We start from the raw sequence: 15,372 nt of genomic DNA on the forward strand, positions 1-15,372 counted from the left end.
AAAATAAGACAAAAATGCACATTCCCATTGACATGATTCACAGATCTCAAATTTAAAAAGAGCGCTTAAAGGGATAATACAGATTTGTGGTTAAATTACAAGCTGCTAATAATTAATTGTGCTAACTCTCGAGGGCTTCATCATGTGCTGGCTTTGAAGAAAAGAGCACAATGATTAAGTGTCTTCGTTTAGAAAGATGCTTGAGGTTCCTCCACAGCAGCAAGAAGCGCCTCTGGGGAGCAAAGCTTTTAACCCATGCCTGAGGAAAAAGCCTTTTGACTCACTGTCAAAGGCGAGTTCTACCCTGGGTCATTAGGGCTGCTGAGTGTTCAAGTCGAACTGTGGACCAGAGAGTCTGGATGAGGAAGAGATCAAAGGCTCTCCCAAAGCTCACACCCTTCTGTTCCCTAAATTTACTCCCTACAGTTGATGGGGACTCACTCTGAGTGCTGAAAGTCAGACTCAAAGAAATCACATTCGAGCTGTTAAGCCTGTCTATTTATAAATGTGTCTCGCCCTTTTTAATACAAGAGATGCATTGGTCTACATTGGACTGTAAACCAGCTTCTAGTTTGCATGTAAGCAACTCTGCCTGTTTTCTTGCCACAGCATCACGTTCTGTAACCTTTCCTCCAGGTGCATTTTAAATAAGCGCTCAATAAGCAAAGCTCTCTTCTTTCAAGTGAGATAAAACAGTGATGCAGTGTTGCAACATGTTTTCAGGGTTCAATATTTTTTCTCTAAAAGGAGAATTAAAAAAATTTAAGCAAGGTGTATATAGAAGATTCCTGGTACAGATACGTTGTGCTGAGACACATCTGACTAATCTAAGTCATAACAAGAGGTTCTGTGGAAAAGCTACTTTTTTTCCGTCAAACATTCAGTTCTTGGTAATAAAAAAAATAATGTGAATAAAAAAAGTTCAATTTTGTTTTATCTATGCAGATTGGCTGTTCAAGAATTAGCAGAGAAAATGACAGAGGTACAGCTAAAGCTCAGTATTGCTCACTGCACTGTAAATCATGTCACTGAACTTGTTTCCATCAGTTTTCTACATCTGCCTCATTTTGTCCTCACTCTGTTTCTGACTATTTTCTGTAAATGATGGAGAATAACAGTGCCAAAAAACACAAGCTAAAACTGTTTTAGAAGAATCTGTAGCCCAGCACAGCTTTACCTATTTTTAAATTATATGTTTGATTTTAGTATTACTGAGGCATGTGTAAAAGCTTTGACTGTAATATAAAAGATGATGTACCTGTGGGGTAAAATGGATATAAACATATTTATTTAAAATAAAACCCTGAGAAGTTGTGGGGGAAGAGCACAAAACAATGAAGCACATTACTTAAGAGTGAAATCAAAGAAAATATATCTGTACATTTCGTGTGGTGGTCTGCATCCAGGACTGTTTGAAAGTCAAAGGGAGCCAAAAGAAGACCAACAGACACCAGAAGGGGACGTCTGTCTGTGCTTTGATGGGGTGGAATGTCCCTAACCTGAGAAAAAAAAAAGAAGAGTTGGAAATCAAGTTTAATTTGTAGTCAGCTGCTTTTTCTATCGTCCCCTGGGCCACTTCTCTTATACCCAGCAGAATTAAAGCTATTAGGCATTTAATTTAGACTTGATAAATATCACCTTCAGTAATGAGCTAAGTAATGAAACAGATGGGGAGAAAACCTGCTGCATAATCTTAGCTGCTTTGTCCAGGGGACACGCAGGTGTATGGTAGGGAGTCCGTCTGAGCTGCAGGAGATGAAGAGCAGATAAAAGGCGTTCTTGGTATTTCCCACTGTCCAGCAGCAGGGCTTTCTCTAGGTGGGACAAAGAGGCTTTAAGGTCCCCCTCCTCCTCTTCTATTACTGCCAGCTCTGAGTGGACTTCGCACCGCATCTCCATCGACATACTGTACAAAAAAGTTTCAGCAACGACTCATTTCTTGGGGAACTGAAAAACTATGGCAGTTTTGCTTCTCAAACAGGAAATATTAATAAACCATGTTGATTCTCTAGTAAACACAAAGTGACAAATTGCTGGCTTAAACTCAAAATAATTAGACCTGACAAATGCAGAACAAAAACCTGAACAAAATATTTTTTTGGTCCTCATCAAAAAAATAAATAATCTGATGCAATTTCTCATGATGAATAAATTCTTAATAAAACAAATAAATGAGTATATATATATATATATATATATATATATATATATATATATATATATATATATATCCAAGTCTGTATGTTAGAGTCACCAAGTCTCTATAGCTATGATTGATTTTAAAGCCTTTCATACATTTTACCAGGTTCTGCCAATTGCTATATAAGACGCTGCAGGTGTAATTGACTGTGAGTTGGAGGAGGGTTATAAACCTTTGTGTGTACTCCAGCACCAGGGCCAACTTGAGCAGAGGCATCTTGATGGATTTCCTGAGGTTGTGCTGCAGGAGTGGCAGGCAGAGGTTCCACTGGGAAGCACACAACGCCTGCGCAGCCCGGTGCCTCCCTTCCTTCACTGCAGCCTCTAGCCACTGATCCAGCTTCTCTATCTCCTTCAGGCGGGCCTGTGGGAGAACACCTGCACATTGAGGATTTCTCCTCTGGCAATGACAGCACAGCACTTCCATTATTTGGCAACTAAATCTGGATTAAATTGAACTCAATATGCTAAGTAAGACCATTTTTAATAAGGTCAGTTCTTCCAAAGGGAAAAAATGGACACATGACGGAGGTAACGCTACACTTATTAGCACCATTGGTAGTGATGTGTAAAACTGAATAAATTAATAAATCAGCAGCTTAATTTGACAATGAAATAATTTAGAAATATTCAACCTTGACCACTTTATGCAGTGAGGAGAAATTTCTACTTCAATAGTTGTTTTATGCAACTCCAGCAGTCCCAGACGTAGCACCCTGTTGTTAATCCTTTGCCACTTTTACAAATGGGAGAGAAAATATTCTCCTGTAATATTTGAAAAGGTTGGAACCCACAGAAAGAAGAATCTTGGACCATTCCAGAGTCCTGGGTGAATTTGTGCATTCTTGTCTTTACCTCAACCCACCGGGTTTCTTTAGATGAGCATGGAGGAAGACTGATTTTGTCTCTTTTGAACTACGTCTGTGTTTGGCCATATGTTTTAGATCAATGTTCTGCGGAAAGACTCAGTAACTATTCATTTTTACTTTGCAGACAGGATCTAACTGATTTTAAAATTCCTGGTATTTCATGATTTCATGAACTCAAACAAGGTGCACAAGGCTGATAGACAGATAAACAGTGCCAGAACTCCGTAGATCCCCTGACATAACAAACAAACACCATGTGGCATTCAGATCAGATCGAAGCACATTTCCAGTTAAAGTCTCTTTAAAATTCAACAATGTCCTAAAGTTTCCGTTCACAGTTGTAGAATAGATCAGGCTTTTCCATGGAATCCCATTGAAAGAACTGGTTGAAGTGTGGAGAGCATCCAGTGGTCTTTGTGGGGACTGGTCATTCTCGTTAAGTAGATAAGAGCACTGAAGAACATTTAATTAGTAATCCATAACATCCTTAAACACAGAAGTGGTTCAAAAGATAAAAAAAATCAACCTTTTTTGATGGCCATCTCAGTTCCTAAATGTAAATCTTGTAGAGGGGAGAGAAGAGAGATTGTGCAAGGATAATTAGTTATAGATCCCTCTTTCTATGGGCTCTAACATTGTAAACTGTTATAAAAGACACAATGCTATCCTATTGGGAAAGAAGATTGTACAAAGTGTCCTGCGATGGACTTGCAACCTGTGTACCCCACCTCTCGCCCGTTGACAGCTGGGGATAGGCACCAGCACCCCTCCTGACCTCGATAGGATAAGGGTGTAAGAAAATGAATGGATAGGTTGTACAAAGTATAAAAAGCAGGGGTCCTAAAAACTGATTTTTTTCTCTACTACATAAAAGAGACAAAACTGGCTTTGAAGAGTTTCAGGATTCAATTTTACAAATGAAGATCCTCAGAATAGAGAATGAGTCATCAAGACAATGGGCCATTTGCATACAATAACCAGTGAAAATCCATGGATAATAACTGCAGTAGATGATTTAGTACCTCCACACTGGCTTTGGAGTAGTCATTCATCTTTGCCCCTATCTTCAGAAGGTTAATTTCACAGTTGACACATTGCATCATTACGCGTTGGTCAATATTCTAAAACGACAGAAGAGTCAATTAGCCTGGGTTACTGTTCAGCAGTCCACAAAGCATGAGATGGCAAATCAAAATTTTCTATTAACATTTTAGTCATTAAAGGAACGTGGCAATGTAGTGAAGTTTGACTGTGTAGAATGACTGAAAGAACAGAATTCTTTCCTATTAAACAAATTCCAAAATAATCAAAGTAAGAAAGTGGCCTATTTTTTATTTGTCACAAGATAAAATAATTTATTCCATCTGAAGGGCTGAATTTGGTTTTATGAATAAATTTCCATGTCTGTCTGATTTGTACAGTTGCCTGAGGTTTTAAAAAGAATATTGGACACTTACAACTTTTTCCGCCAACTTCAGCTGTTCCCAACAGTCAACAGCTACTTCCTGATCCTTCACTTGCAAGGACAGCAGAGCCAACTCCAGCAGTAAGGAAGTTCTGCAAATCCCAGATTAAAACACAATTTAAATGATTCACAACATTTGAATAGCGAAATCTGAGCCATGCTCGTCCCCTAAAGAGAAGGTTTCTGGTAGGGTCACGAACCTGTCACAAGGCTGGATGGGCGTTGGGATCTGTTCAGAGCCAGAATGTACAGGCGCACCAATCACTTTGGCTGAATCCACAAGGAGAGAGAAAATCTCTCTCAGCTTCACAGAATCTGCCTCCGTCAGCACGTTCTCATTTCGTTCCTTCCACCCACTGCAAACATCAAGAGAGCTGAAGGTCTGTTTGCATTACCATTTGTATATGTATGCATTTAAGACCATGCATGTTTAGCACCTTCATCCCCTGCATGGTGTGAGTTATTTACTCACACCATACATTGTACAAATCCAAGGCAAAAAATACTATATGCAGCACCGCCTGAATAATGCTGTTTACATTTACTGCTGAAATCAAGAGCCATAAGGAGCTTTGACATGCTGAGTCCATGCCCTTCAGAGGAGTGGGAGTTGGGTTATGCACTACATGGTGGCACAATAGATGATAGGCTATGCCTTCGCTTTACGCAATCATCATGCTAACATTTAAGCTGCAAGCCAAATTAATCTCTTCCTATTTGAGAGAAGAGTTTACTAGCACAGTTTCCAAGACTGAAGGGCCAACATGACTCCAACTATTTCTGTATATGGGTGATATTTTCACTGATTTTGAAAAAGAAACACGTGTCTACACTATCTGTGGGATTCCAAACGAAAATACTATAAAACCTACGCTGCTGCAGCAGATGGAGCAGACTCTATAGGGTTCTAGAGCTGTGCGGAAAAGAATGAAATTTGATTTCAGTAGATTTCAAGTCTGGATAATAATGGAAAAAGACAAAGTGTAAGCCCCTACACCCTTTACTTAATCCTCCTTGCCCTGTGTCTGCCTATGCGCTATTCCTCCCTCCCCACCAGTTCTGTCAAAATGACAAACACTATTCTTACATTTTGAACTGTTGGATTTCATAAATAACTTTCAAGATGTTACTTTGTCTGCTGATTTCAAGGAGCTCATCATCCCGTAACAGTTTCTCCTGGACCTACAGAGAAGAAGACATCCCATCATCACAATACAATAGGTTTGACTGAAAGGTGTAATATTACAAACTTTATTATTGCTATCAGATTTAATATTTGTAGCCAAGGATTGTCTTTTCCCTTCTGGTTAAAATAAAGAACATAGATGTTACAGCACCACCACAGGTATAAATGGGACCCCTGCTCAACGGTTGGTGAAAAAGAGAACATGTTCTCTTTTCCCAAGTCTTGTTGTACAGCGATTTTTCAAATAAGTTTAATAAAGCAGTATCATGATGCTTAGAAATTACAGTCAATATCAAGGTGGTGCTTGTTATAAAAAGTTAGAGAAATATTTATATAATCTCTCACTGAAATAAAAAATAAATTCTACCTTTAACTTGAGAACAGTTAGTCATTAGGAACACATTTTGCCTGGAACTGTGTGTTTTGATTATATGAAAGTAAAACTGATCATTCTGGTTACAAAATCCTAAAGTGGATCTTGCAAAAATTTGGAAAAGCAGCTGATATACTGTTCTGAAGCCAATGGGAACCATGTTAGATGGCATGCACTACCAGGATGTGCTGAAAAAGTCTATTTTTTAATGTAAAAAAAAATTAAAGTTGGAATATATTTTGTTTTTAATTTTTCACTAGGAATGAATATAATTAAGGGAAAATGGAGCTCTGTTATAATGTGAAGTTTTAACTTCATTCTCATTTAATTTTTATTTAAATTAGGACAATGCATATTAATCAACATGCACAACAGCCAATTTTCATCTGTTGTCCTCAGAGAAGTAAGAACAAGACGCATCCCACAAAACAACTTAACCACTCCACTTTCAATAATCTGATTACCTGTAATGTATAAAAGCCTGGGTAGAGATATGGGGTATGTGACTTGATGAACATTCCAGTAACTTTGGCATAACTTGCACAGTCCTCCAGTTCTCCAGAATCCAAAATACATTTAACCAACTGTCTGCATAGAAAAAAAGGGCAAACCTCCTCATGTTATGAATGTATTCAAATCTTAATACGTGTTTGCCAAGTTATTTCTCAGATTTTGACAAAAAAAAAATACAAAAAAACAATTGTGCTGCATGGACACACAGTATTTAGCAACACATGCCATTGCATCTTGACCAGGCTAGTTTTGTATCAGATGTTTTGGAAATCCTTGCTTTGGCGTTTTCTTCCCCAAAGAAAGATGAAACAAACATTTGGGCCCAAGGCATAGAAGGAAAACATGATTTAACAGCTTGCATCAGAACAGATTGTCCTCTTCATAAATAGAAAATGACAACCAAGTACAGTAACTGGGGATGCCAGAAGGCTGAGCTAGTTAAACAGCTTGGTGTGTCATCTTAATAAATTGTGTATGAGTGTGGTCGGATTCAAAAGCAGACATATTGGTGAAGTCAATGTCACTTGCATCATGAGCTCTGCCCTCCAGCTGTGGTCCTGGTCAGCCACCTCCTCCAAACCTTTCACCACCTGCTTTAAGGAGGGAATCAAATGGTGACACAGTCCAGGCTGAAGGAGAGGACGCACTCCTTGAAAGTAGAGAACTGAAGTGTTGAAGACCAAGAAGTGGGTGCTGTAAGACACAAACCATATAGAGAAAAACAAACAGAACACTGAAATATTCATACAATACACTTACCACCAATTCCATCATTTAGTACAGCTCAATTCAAACCTAGTGTCAACTGTGTCTGCAGAAGCCCTGTGAATTTCTAAATGGGAGTGCATTAATGATCGCTCAATGAGCCAGAGGAGCAGGCACAAGAAACTGTGTGAAATTTGAGGCATATTCAAGGAGCTGTTCTGGAGAAACTTCAGTGAGAAGGGTGTTTGAGTGCTTTTAATTTATTCACTAGAGAGTGCATAGTGCATTAATCTGAGCTGGATGTATTAGATATGTATTCCCTTTGGTGCTAATTGGTAATACTCATTCAAGTCGTTTATTGACAGGTCATGAGTTAATTAGCAAGGAGCTGACTCAAGTCTGCAAAGAGTCTTTCACACTAACCAAGAAGGCAACATATCAATTATAACTTCTATTATTATATTTACTTTAACCATCCACTCTGCACAGTTTCCTTAAGTTACTTTTAATGTTGAGAGGAATGGATTTTAAACAATAGTTTAATAGTCGTTGTGCTTCAACAGTTTACAAATTAAACCTTCAGTGAGACTGTTGCTGAGGAGCATACCGAAACTAGAACACTGAACACTTCTGAGTGGTAGCATACCTTGGGTCTTTCTTAGCTATTTCAATTGCTTTCAGAAAATCCCTCGCAGCCTCCTTGATATCTTTCTGAAATATCAAGGAAATATCAATATAATTGCAAAATATGGAACTGTCAACATGTCACATAAGAAAAGATAAAAAACATAAACAATAAACCCCCAGTCCTTCCCAGCCGGTGTCCTACATGTTGCAGATGTGTCAACAGATCAACACAGCTGATTCAAAACGGTTGAATTACCTCCCCAGTCAATTAGCAGGTTTCAGAGAGGATGGGAGTTATTTACTGGATGCCAGTGTGTTGAATGAAGGAACAACTAAAACTTGCAGGACATTTGCCCTTGAGCACTAAGACTGGACATCATAATAGCAGACAGACAAATTATTCAAAGAAAAATACTACAAGTTTTCTGAACTGAAGTAAAATAATAATGGATAAAGTTTTTAAAAAGGTAAAAGTGTCTACTATTTTATTCATGATCTATTTCCCAGTACCAGCCTGTGGCTCCTGTTCAGGGTATTTTTTAAATGATTGGTATTTGAGTCCCTAAAACTGAACTAATAAAACCTTCTGTTATAGTTGATTTAATGTCGTCTTTTCCTCTAAAAACAGAGAAGCAACTTTCAACTGTGTTGTTTGCAAAACTCTGAAGGAGAGACTGTAATAGCTGTTGCAGTTTCCTGCCTGTCATGATTGATGCTTTGTGCTCAGACAGCTGGAACACTAGTCATTCAATTTACAACATCAATATCAAAGTGATACATTTTCTTAAGCAGGAAAACAACCATTCATGTAAGTTATGTCCGAACATGACTAAATAGAACCACATTGAAATATGTTATAAGGAATTATCTATGGCTGAGTCACAACTCTAAGTCATTACAAAACAGAGATTAATAATGCTAATGTTAGCTTGCTATGCACTAAACTTCTGTTGCTACACAATATAAATCATTGTTGTGAAAAAACAGATGCTTGAGGCTCATTAAACTGATAAAAGATAATGTATCATTTGGCTACACTTTAGGATTACTGTGTTGTTAAGCATTTGGTATCCCTCTAGGATTTGGTATTAGCTAATGCCCAGTCATAAAGGACTTGCATCTGTATTGGAAATAAAACATCTTGATCAGGACCTGCTTACATTTGGTGTACCTCAAGATAAACCCTGCATCTATGTCACTCTGGAATAAAAACCCAAAACATGAACACCCATTCACACATAGTCATGTGCCCAATTTACTGTCCTCACCACACTCTTTGAAGGAGACACAAACAGAGACATCAGCTGGCCCTGGCACATGAGAGCTCGACAGAAAAATTGGTCATGAGGCGGATCACTTTCAAAGTACATATTTAGACATTCAAAGCATATCTGCACATGCTCCATCTGAAAAAAAAGAAAGGGAAAGAGGAACACTTAGGGACAAATGCCAAAACGTTTAATGTTATACGTCTTCAGAAAACCATAAAAATGAGAAAGTATTGTTAAACTTTAAATTGCAAAATGAATGCAGTGCAGTCAAGAGATATCATCAAACCTATGCCTTTTGTAATGTTTATGTTTATATTTACATATTTTCTGCTAAGAATTGTTTTTATGAGAAATAAACAAGTAGCCCAATAGTGGAACTGTTATCAAAGTCAAAGCGATTACAAGTAGACAGAAAACTTACTATATGATATAATGAAGAAAAAAAGATAACTAAATATTCCTGTTAAATTTTCAAAGTTTCACAAGCAAAATTGAATGTTTAAACAATTCAACAGAGCAAACGGGGGTTTATTAACAACAATGAAACTGCTTAAAAACATACAAAAACAAACTTTAGACTTCATTTATAAGAACAAAACGCTTCCAGACTATGATCACAACTGTAAGTGCAGCCTTAAAATTCAGTGAATCTTAGCTAGTTAATACAAGGATTTGTAATATTTATCAAAATTTTACTCCACAAATCTTCCAACAAATTTTTTATGAATCAAACTGATGAAGAAAGTCCTAACTTTATCAGACTAACTTTGTTCCTCCTTGAGTCTCATGCTATCTCACTATAGCAGGAGTGTATATATACCTTGACATCATTTGCAGTCAGATGCAAATCTTTCTGTCCTGAGGGGTGCTCACAGCATCATGTCTTGCATGACACTTCTATGTGCTCTTTCAACATAAAAAAGCACTTCTCATAGCATTTTGTGAGAAACTTCAGAGCTGGTGTTTTTCTTACATCCTATATATCCACCCCTTTATGCCAACATACTATCTTTACTAGATATTTACTCTTATTGGTGGCCAATCTACATTTAGTGGTCCATTGGCAATTAAAGCAGATGTTGGTTCTTGAAAGTGTGAAAATGTGCCAAGACCCGCTGGAAAATGAAATCAACGTCCTCATAAAGCTTGTTTGAATAGGAGGACAAAACTCTTGCACAGTTTATTGTTTATTTTTTACTTCAGCTGGTAGTAAAATACTTCACCTGCAGAGCATTTTCCGCACACATGACATATAGCTCTAGGGGAATACGCGGCCCGCTAGCCCCAGCTGATGAGTCTTTAATCAAACGGTACGCAGACTGAAGAGCTTCGAAGTCTGAAAATGTAAAACAAACACCGTGAACTTATATCTCCCACTTTCCATACCTTTCCATATTCACATGACAAACCTTTGGTCTGCTGTACTTGCGCCAGATGCTCACGAATATCGAACTCCATTGTATGAAGAAAGTGCAGACGCTAAGGCTAATTTAACATGAGCGTCTGTACTGAAGTTGGCTTATTATCAAACAAACCACGCGCACCTGATTTTAGAAATGAACCGTCAAGACTTTGAAGTTTTCTTCTAAAAGTTTCTAAAAATACGAAACAATAAGAATGTTGTCGGTTTTCAACTACATACTTCAACAGATGTTCGAGGTCTGCACTAAACGATTACTTTGAGTATGACCCATCTCCAACCGTTCCTTAGTTTGTTGCTGGGGAAGAGTTGCTAAGAGAAGTGTTACGTAGCAACCACTGTCCTGCCCGAACTTCACCTACGGCACACGCAAAGGCCATAAAGCTCTCGCTCTCTTTTTCTCTCTCTACCTCGCTCTCTCTCATCGGATAGTGCATTTGTGCCACTTACAGTTCAACTAAATTTTATTGTCCTGGATGAGCATCTGGAATTCTATTGAATTCATAGATACGTTAAGAAAAGGGGAAAAAAAGGAAAAAAGAAAACATGATATTTCATCAATCTTGTTGATGTTACTCATCAACAAATGTTAAGAACCTTTACTTAATTTCAACCTTTACTTGAGGTAAGAGTTAATATTAACGATACTGTAACACTTAATGACATTTTCTAACTTGTTGCTACTTGTTTCACTTGATGTAAGACGAATTATTAATGACTCAGTTATTAAATCATTTGACAGTGCAATAAAGCTCAATGAAATCTTTATTGTTGGTCCTACTTGTTCTGCTTTATTCCATTTAAGGGAAAATATTAATTACTGTTTTGTTGAAGCTTTGGACAGTGTAATAACACTTACATTACTATTATGACATATTATGAGTTCTATTATGACATATTTATGACATTTGATGATTCTAGGTTAATGTCAAGTTGTCACAACAAAAACATTTTTGTCTTGGTTAATGTCAAGTTGTCATAACAAAGACATTTTTATCTAGGTTAATGTTAAGTTGTCATAACAAGACATTTTGAATAATGTCAACTTTGTATTAAAAGTGTCATAATTTACCGAATGACACTTTATGACAACAGTCATAAATATTCATGAAGACTTACTCATGTTCATGGCAGATGTTATGTCATGTTAATGATGGTGTCATGACAGTCTTATTCACAACCTATCAAATAAAGTGTTACCAAATAGTGCAATAGAAGTAATTCTTCAGCCATTTGTTTTGTTTTTTGTCCAAACTGTAAACTGCATAAATAAACTGATCAGATTAGTGGACTTTGTAAGCTTACATTTTGATTATTTACTTGTTATGCAATAAATACAAAATGTATTGTCAGGAAAATAAAAACAAAACCACAAAAGGCACACAGTTTGGTAAAGAACCTCTTCATCAATATAGTTTAAGTGCTTCTTCACTTCAAAGTGTATCATTGGAAATCAGGCCACATAGTGTGCAAATATAATTTGCTTGGTCAAACCACATTCTTCTGCTGATGTGACAGGAGACAAGCAAGGCTTGCTGTCCCTGCCCTGTAATGGCCTTTAGAGTTCTAGTTTAAGATCTAATTGACAGAGTCATGTGTTACCTGACAGCATTTTAAAGCAGCATAGAAAGATTCTCTGTGGCTCTCAAGCTAATTTATTAAGCAGTTCATTGGGCTCTCTGTTTTGAAATACACACAAAGGAAATGTTTTCTGGCTCAAATTCAAATGTGGGAGAGTTTCCTTTTTTTTTTATTCTGAAAAGGTTTTTTTTATTTTATTATTCTGTCATTTGAGCTGTTTGAAAGACACAATTTCGAGAGTCTGTTTTTTCTATTATAATTCAATCTCCATTATGAAACATTGCAACCAAATGTAGCTCTTCCCCTACATTGCCCAGCTGTTGAGTGTAAAGGAAAATACAGCAAAAGTCAATTCTCATTTTCTCACAGTGCGTGTACAAAAATGTTGGCCAAATAAAATGAAATACATGTTTCTCCAGAACATTGTGGCTCATTAAATTTGGTCTGTTTTCTTTGTAACCATTGAGAGATGATCTCTCCACCAGCGTTAATTTACGTATTTATGGGATACATGTCTTCTTCTAAGTGAAATTATCTGCCAATAGAACAAACACATTTTCATCAGAATTAAGGGATTATTTATGTAAAACAAGCTCCCATATCTTGCTGTAAAGTTACTTGTAAGTTAGGTTTGTCTTATCTCCAGTGTATTGAGACATTTGCACTAGAGAAAAAAAATACTTTGTGCAATTTTGTATTTTTGCAGTGCAGGTTCCAAATTTCTGCCAATTTGATTACAGTATGATTGACAGGCTATTTATATTTGTGCAATATACTGAATTTCCATCAGAAAATAGAATAACTGAATTCATAATACTCTAACCAGCAAATTTGGGATACACAGATGGTGCTGCATAATGACCACAATCACCCTGAATGCTTTTTTTCTGCAATATTTTATTACAGCCCAGATATCCTGCTGTAGATGGGAGTAAATTATGAATCACATTACATAGCCTACCCCTCTTTTCCAGCACATTTTAAATAATTTTATAAATAAATCCTAAACCAAAGTCTAGATGAAAGAACAATATCTATGTTTGATTGCTTAATGTCAAAGCATACTGCAGAAAAACTTGTATTTCTATTTTGAGGACAATACGTATTTGAGAGGATAAGTGTAACAGCTTAGAAAATTACAGCTGTGGCATTTTACTGTGAACAATTCCTGTTTTAATTTACTGCCACTGAAGCAGCTCCAGGACTGGCTCGTGTTCACAAAGAGAGACTTAACTGTCATGGATTACACACAAAAAACAAGCTGGGATTCTTTTCAGAATTTAATTTAAGGAACTGAGGAGCGACCTAAAGTTCAAGCAGATGAATGAGCGCTAAGCCACAGCACAGTAGCAGATTTCCATTCAGCTCTTTATTGAACAGTATTATGAAGTTTATTTTTTTGAAATGCTGTTTGTGTGTTATGTAAATTAGGATAAGAAAGTGAAACGGTGTGTTGAGATGATACACAAGCTGCGTCTCTTATCTCTGGTCCAGTGCACATACACCAGCCACATTTGGTTATAATATTACCGCAATCAAATTTATATTAGTCGGCTGGCTTGTACAGAAGTTAGACGTAGAAACCCAGGAGGATATAGCTTCTGAATTTCAGAAGCACATAAAGATACAATTTGTCAGAGCTTATTTGTTTGCTGCTTAAGTGAATTATTAGAAATCTTTATAAAAACTGAAACAATGTTTAAAGGAGAGCTTTATTAACCCATATTCTACATGACTAATCTATTTTAAGGAATCTGTACTCTGCACAGTCTTTCGCAGAATACATTTGACCTTCATATTATTTTGAAACTAACATCTTTGAAGTTATAATGTATTTCCCTTCCATTCATCAGCTTCAGATCAACAGCTCCTCTTAGAGTGGGTGTCATTTCATACATACATATCCTCCCTTGCTTGCCTGCAGGTAGCCTTAAATGCATGCACTCATTTATTATGAATCAAAGCCAGTGTGCGGTAATCTTGTATGCTTCATATCTACATCCCTCATTTCCCACCCCACCCTCTAGCCACCCAATGGGGCAGTTTTGAGCATCTATAAAGAAAAATCCCCACAACACTATTGTATTCTTATGACGTTAAATCAACAGGTTCCAATAAAATATTGATCAACTCTCAAACTGTCATCAATATTTAAACATTTTATACATGCAATACCAGTATTGTAAGAACAGAAGCCCACATTTAAACAAATGCACAGGTGTCTTGTTTCAATGCAAACATGTAGAACTGCTGCAATTCACTGTTTAAATGTATCTAAACAAACAGCTGTATGATACTGTTCTTAGAACCGTCTCACTATCAATGGCTTAAATATACTAAAAGATCTTGATTGCACATGTAATCCAAACTTTATAAACAGCTTTTGAAACTTCGTCTGGGCCCACAAAGGTCATGTTTAATATCAGCAGTGGGTTTTTGCTATGTCTGTAAGGTTGCCTCTATCTAATTTAATAATTGCTTATTAAAGACACTGCAGTATTAAAGACACTGCTCATGCTCAAACTAATCATAAAAATCTAGTATGGCATAATCATATTGCTTTGGCTGTAAATGTTCTTTAAGGCCATTTTGTACACAGTCTGCACAAAATTGTAAGTAGAAATGAAAACACATCGCACTGGATAGGAAATTAACACTATGAATCATGTGAAACTTTCCTCATGCATAAGATATAGGAGTTGTTAAATGATATGCATGTACTGCTAAGTAATGCTAAGTCACAAAAAAATAAAAGCCTAACTTGTTGTATATTTAATGCCTTACTGCTACTCCAGACATGTTCTAAACAAGCTGTGTATACTGTACTACTGCATAACTTTAACCCTCTAATCTAATCATTTGGCATTTGAACGTAATCCAGTCAGTAAGAGGTAGACCGTCAGACATGCAGTTTCTTATCTACAGCAGCATGTGTTCAAGCAGCTAACCACGGTATTGACTTAATGTTCACACTGTTATTAAAGATGGTGGTTGTCACTGATTTGTTTAAACAGCAGCAGTGTGGGGGCAGGATTTGATGGCTCCCTGGATGCATACTTAGTAAAAACTGTCATGGTGCCCAATCTCACACTGCAAGCAGTTGCTGAAGTGGTTGCACTCTATAAAGATTTGTCATTTACAACAAATGCAATGATGTAAATGA

At 36.9% G+C, this 15,372-nt stretch overlaps 1 protein-coding gene across 4 annotated transcripts in view; it reads right to left on the reverse strand.

The window, feature by feature from the left end:
- The window catches only part of LOC122842609 (cilia- and flagella-associated protein 46), a 47,059-nt gene extending 36,080 nt beyond the window's left edge, over positions 1–10,979 (reverse strand). For 2 of the 4 annotated variants that reach the window (XM_044136643.1, XM_044136642.1), the window contains exons 1-13: positions 10,618–10,942; positions 10,432–10,544; positions 9,206–9,343; positions 7,957–8,021; positions 7,134–7,298; positions 6,557–6,680; positions 5,621–5,715; positions 4,734–4,889; positions 4,526–4,625; positions 4,091–4,189; positions 2,373–2,563; positions 1,681–1,906; positions 1,382–1,499 (exon numbers count right to left, since the gene is read on the reverse strand). In XM_044136643.1, the coding sequence (XP_043992578.1) occupies positions 1,382–1,499; positions 1,681–1,906; positions 2,373–2,563; positions 4,091–4,189; positions 4,526–4,625; positions 4,734–4,889; positions 5,621–5,715; positions 6,557–6,680; positions 7,134–7,298; positions 7,957–8,021; positions 9,206–9,343; positions 10,432–10,544; positions 10,618–10,666 (1,639 nt within the window). In that variant the 5' untranslated portion in view covers positions 10,667–10,942. Of the gene's footprint in view, positions 1–1,381; positions 1,500–1,680; positions 1,907–2,372; positions 2,564–4,090; positions 4,190–4,525; positions 4,626–4,733; positions 4,890–5,620; positions 5,716–6,556; positions 6,681–7,133; positions 7,299–7,956; positions 8,022–9,205; positions 9,344–10,431; positions 10,545–10,617 lie in introns of all 4 variants that reach the window. The other 2 variants (XM_044136641.1, XM_044136640.1) reach the window with 2 other exon arrangements.
- Positions 10,980–15,372: the final 4,393 nt, after the last annotated feature.

This window comes from Gambusia affinis, linkage group LG13, assembly GCF_019740435.1.
Source record: "Gambusia affinis linkage group LG13, SWU_Gaff_1.0, whole genome shotgun sequence".
In the NCBI taxonomy this organism is placed as follows: domain Eukaryota; kingdom Metazoa; phylum Chordata; class Actinopteri; order Cyprinodontiformes; family Poeciliidae; genus Gambusia; species Gambusia affinis.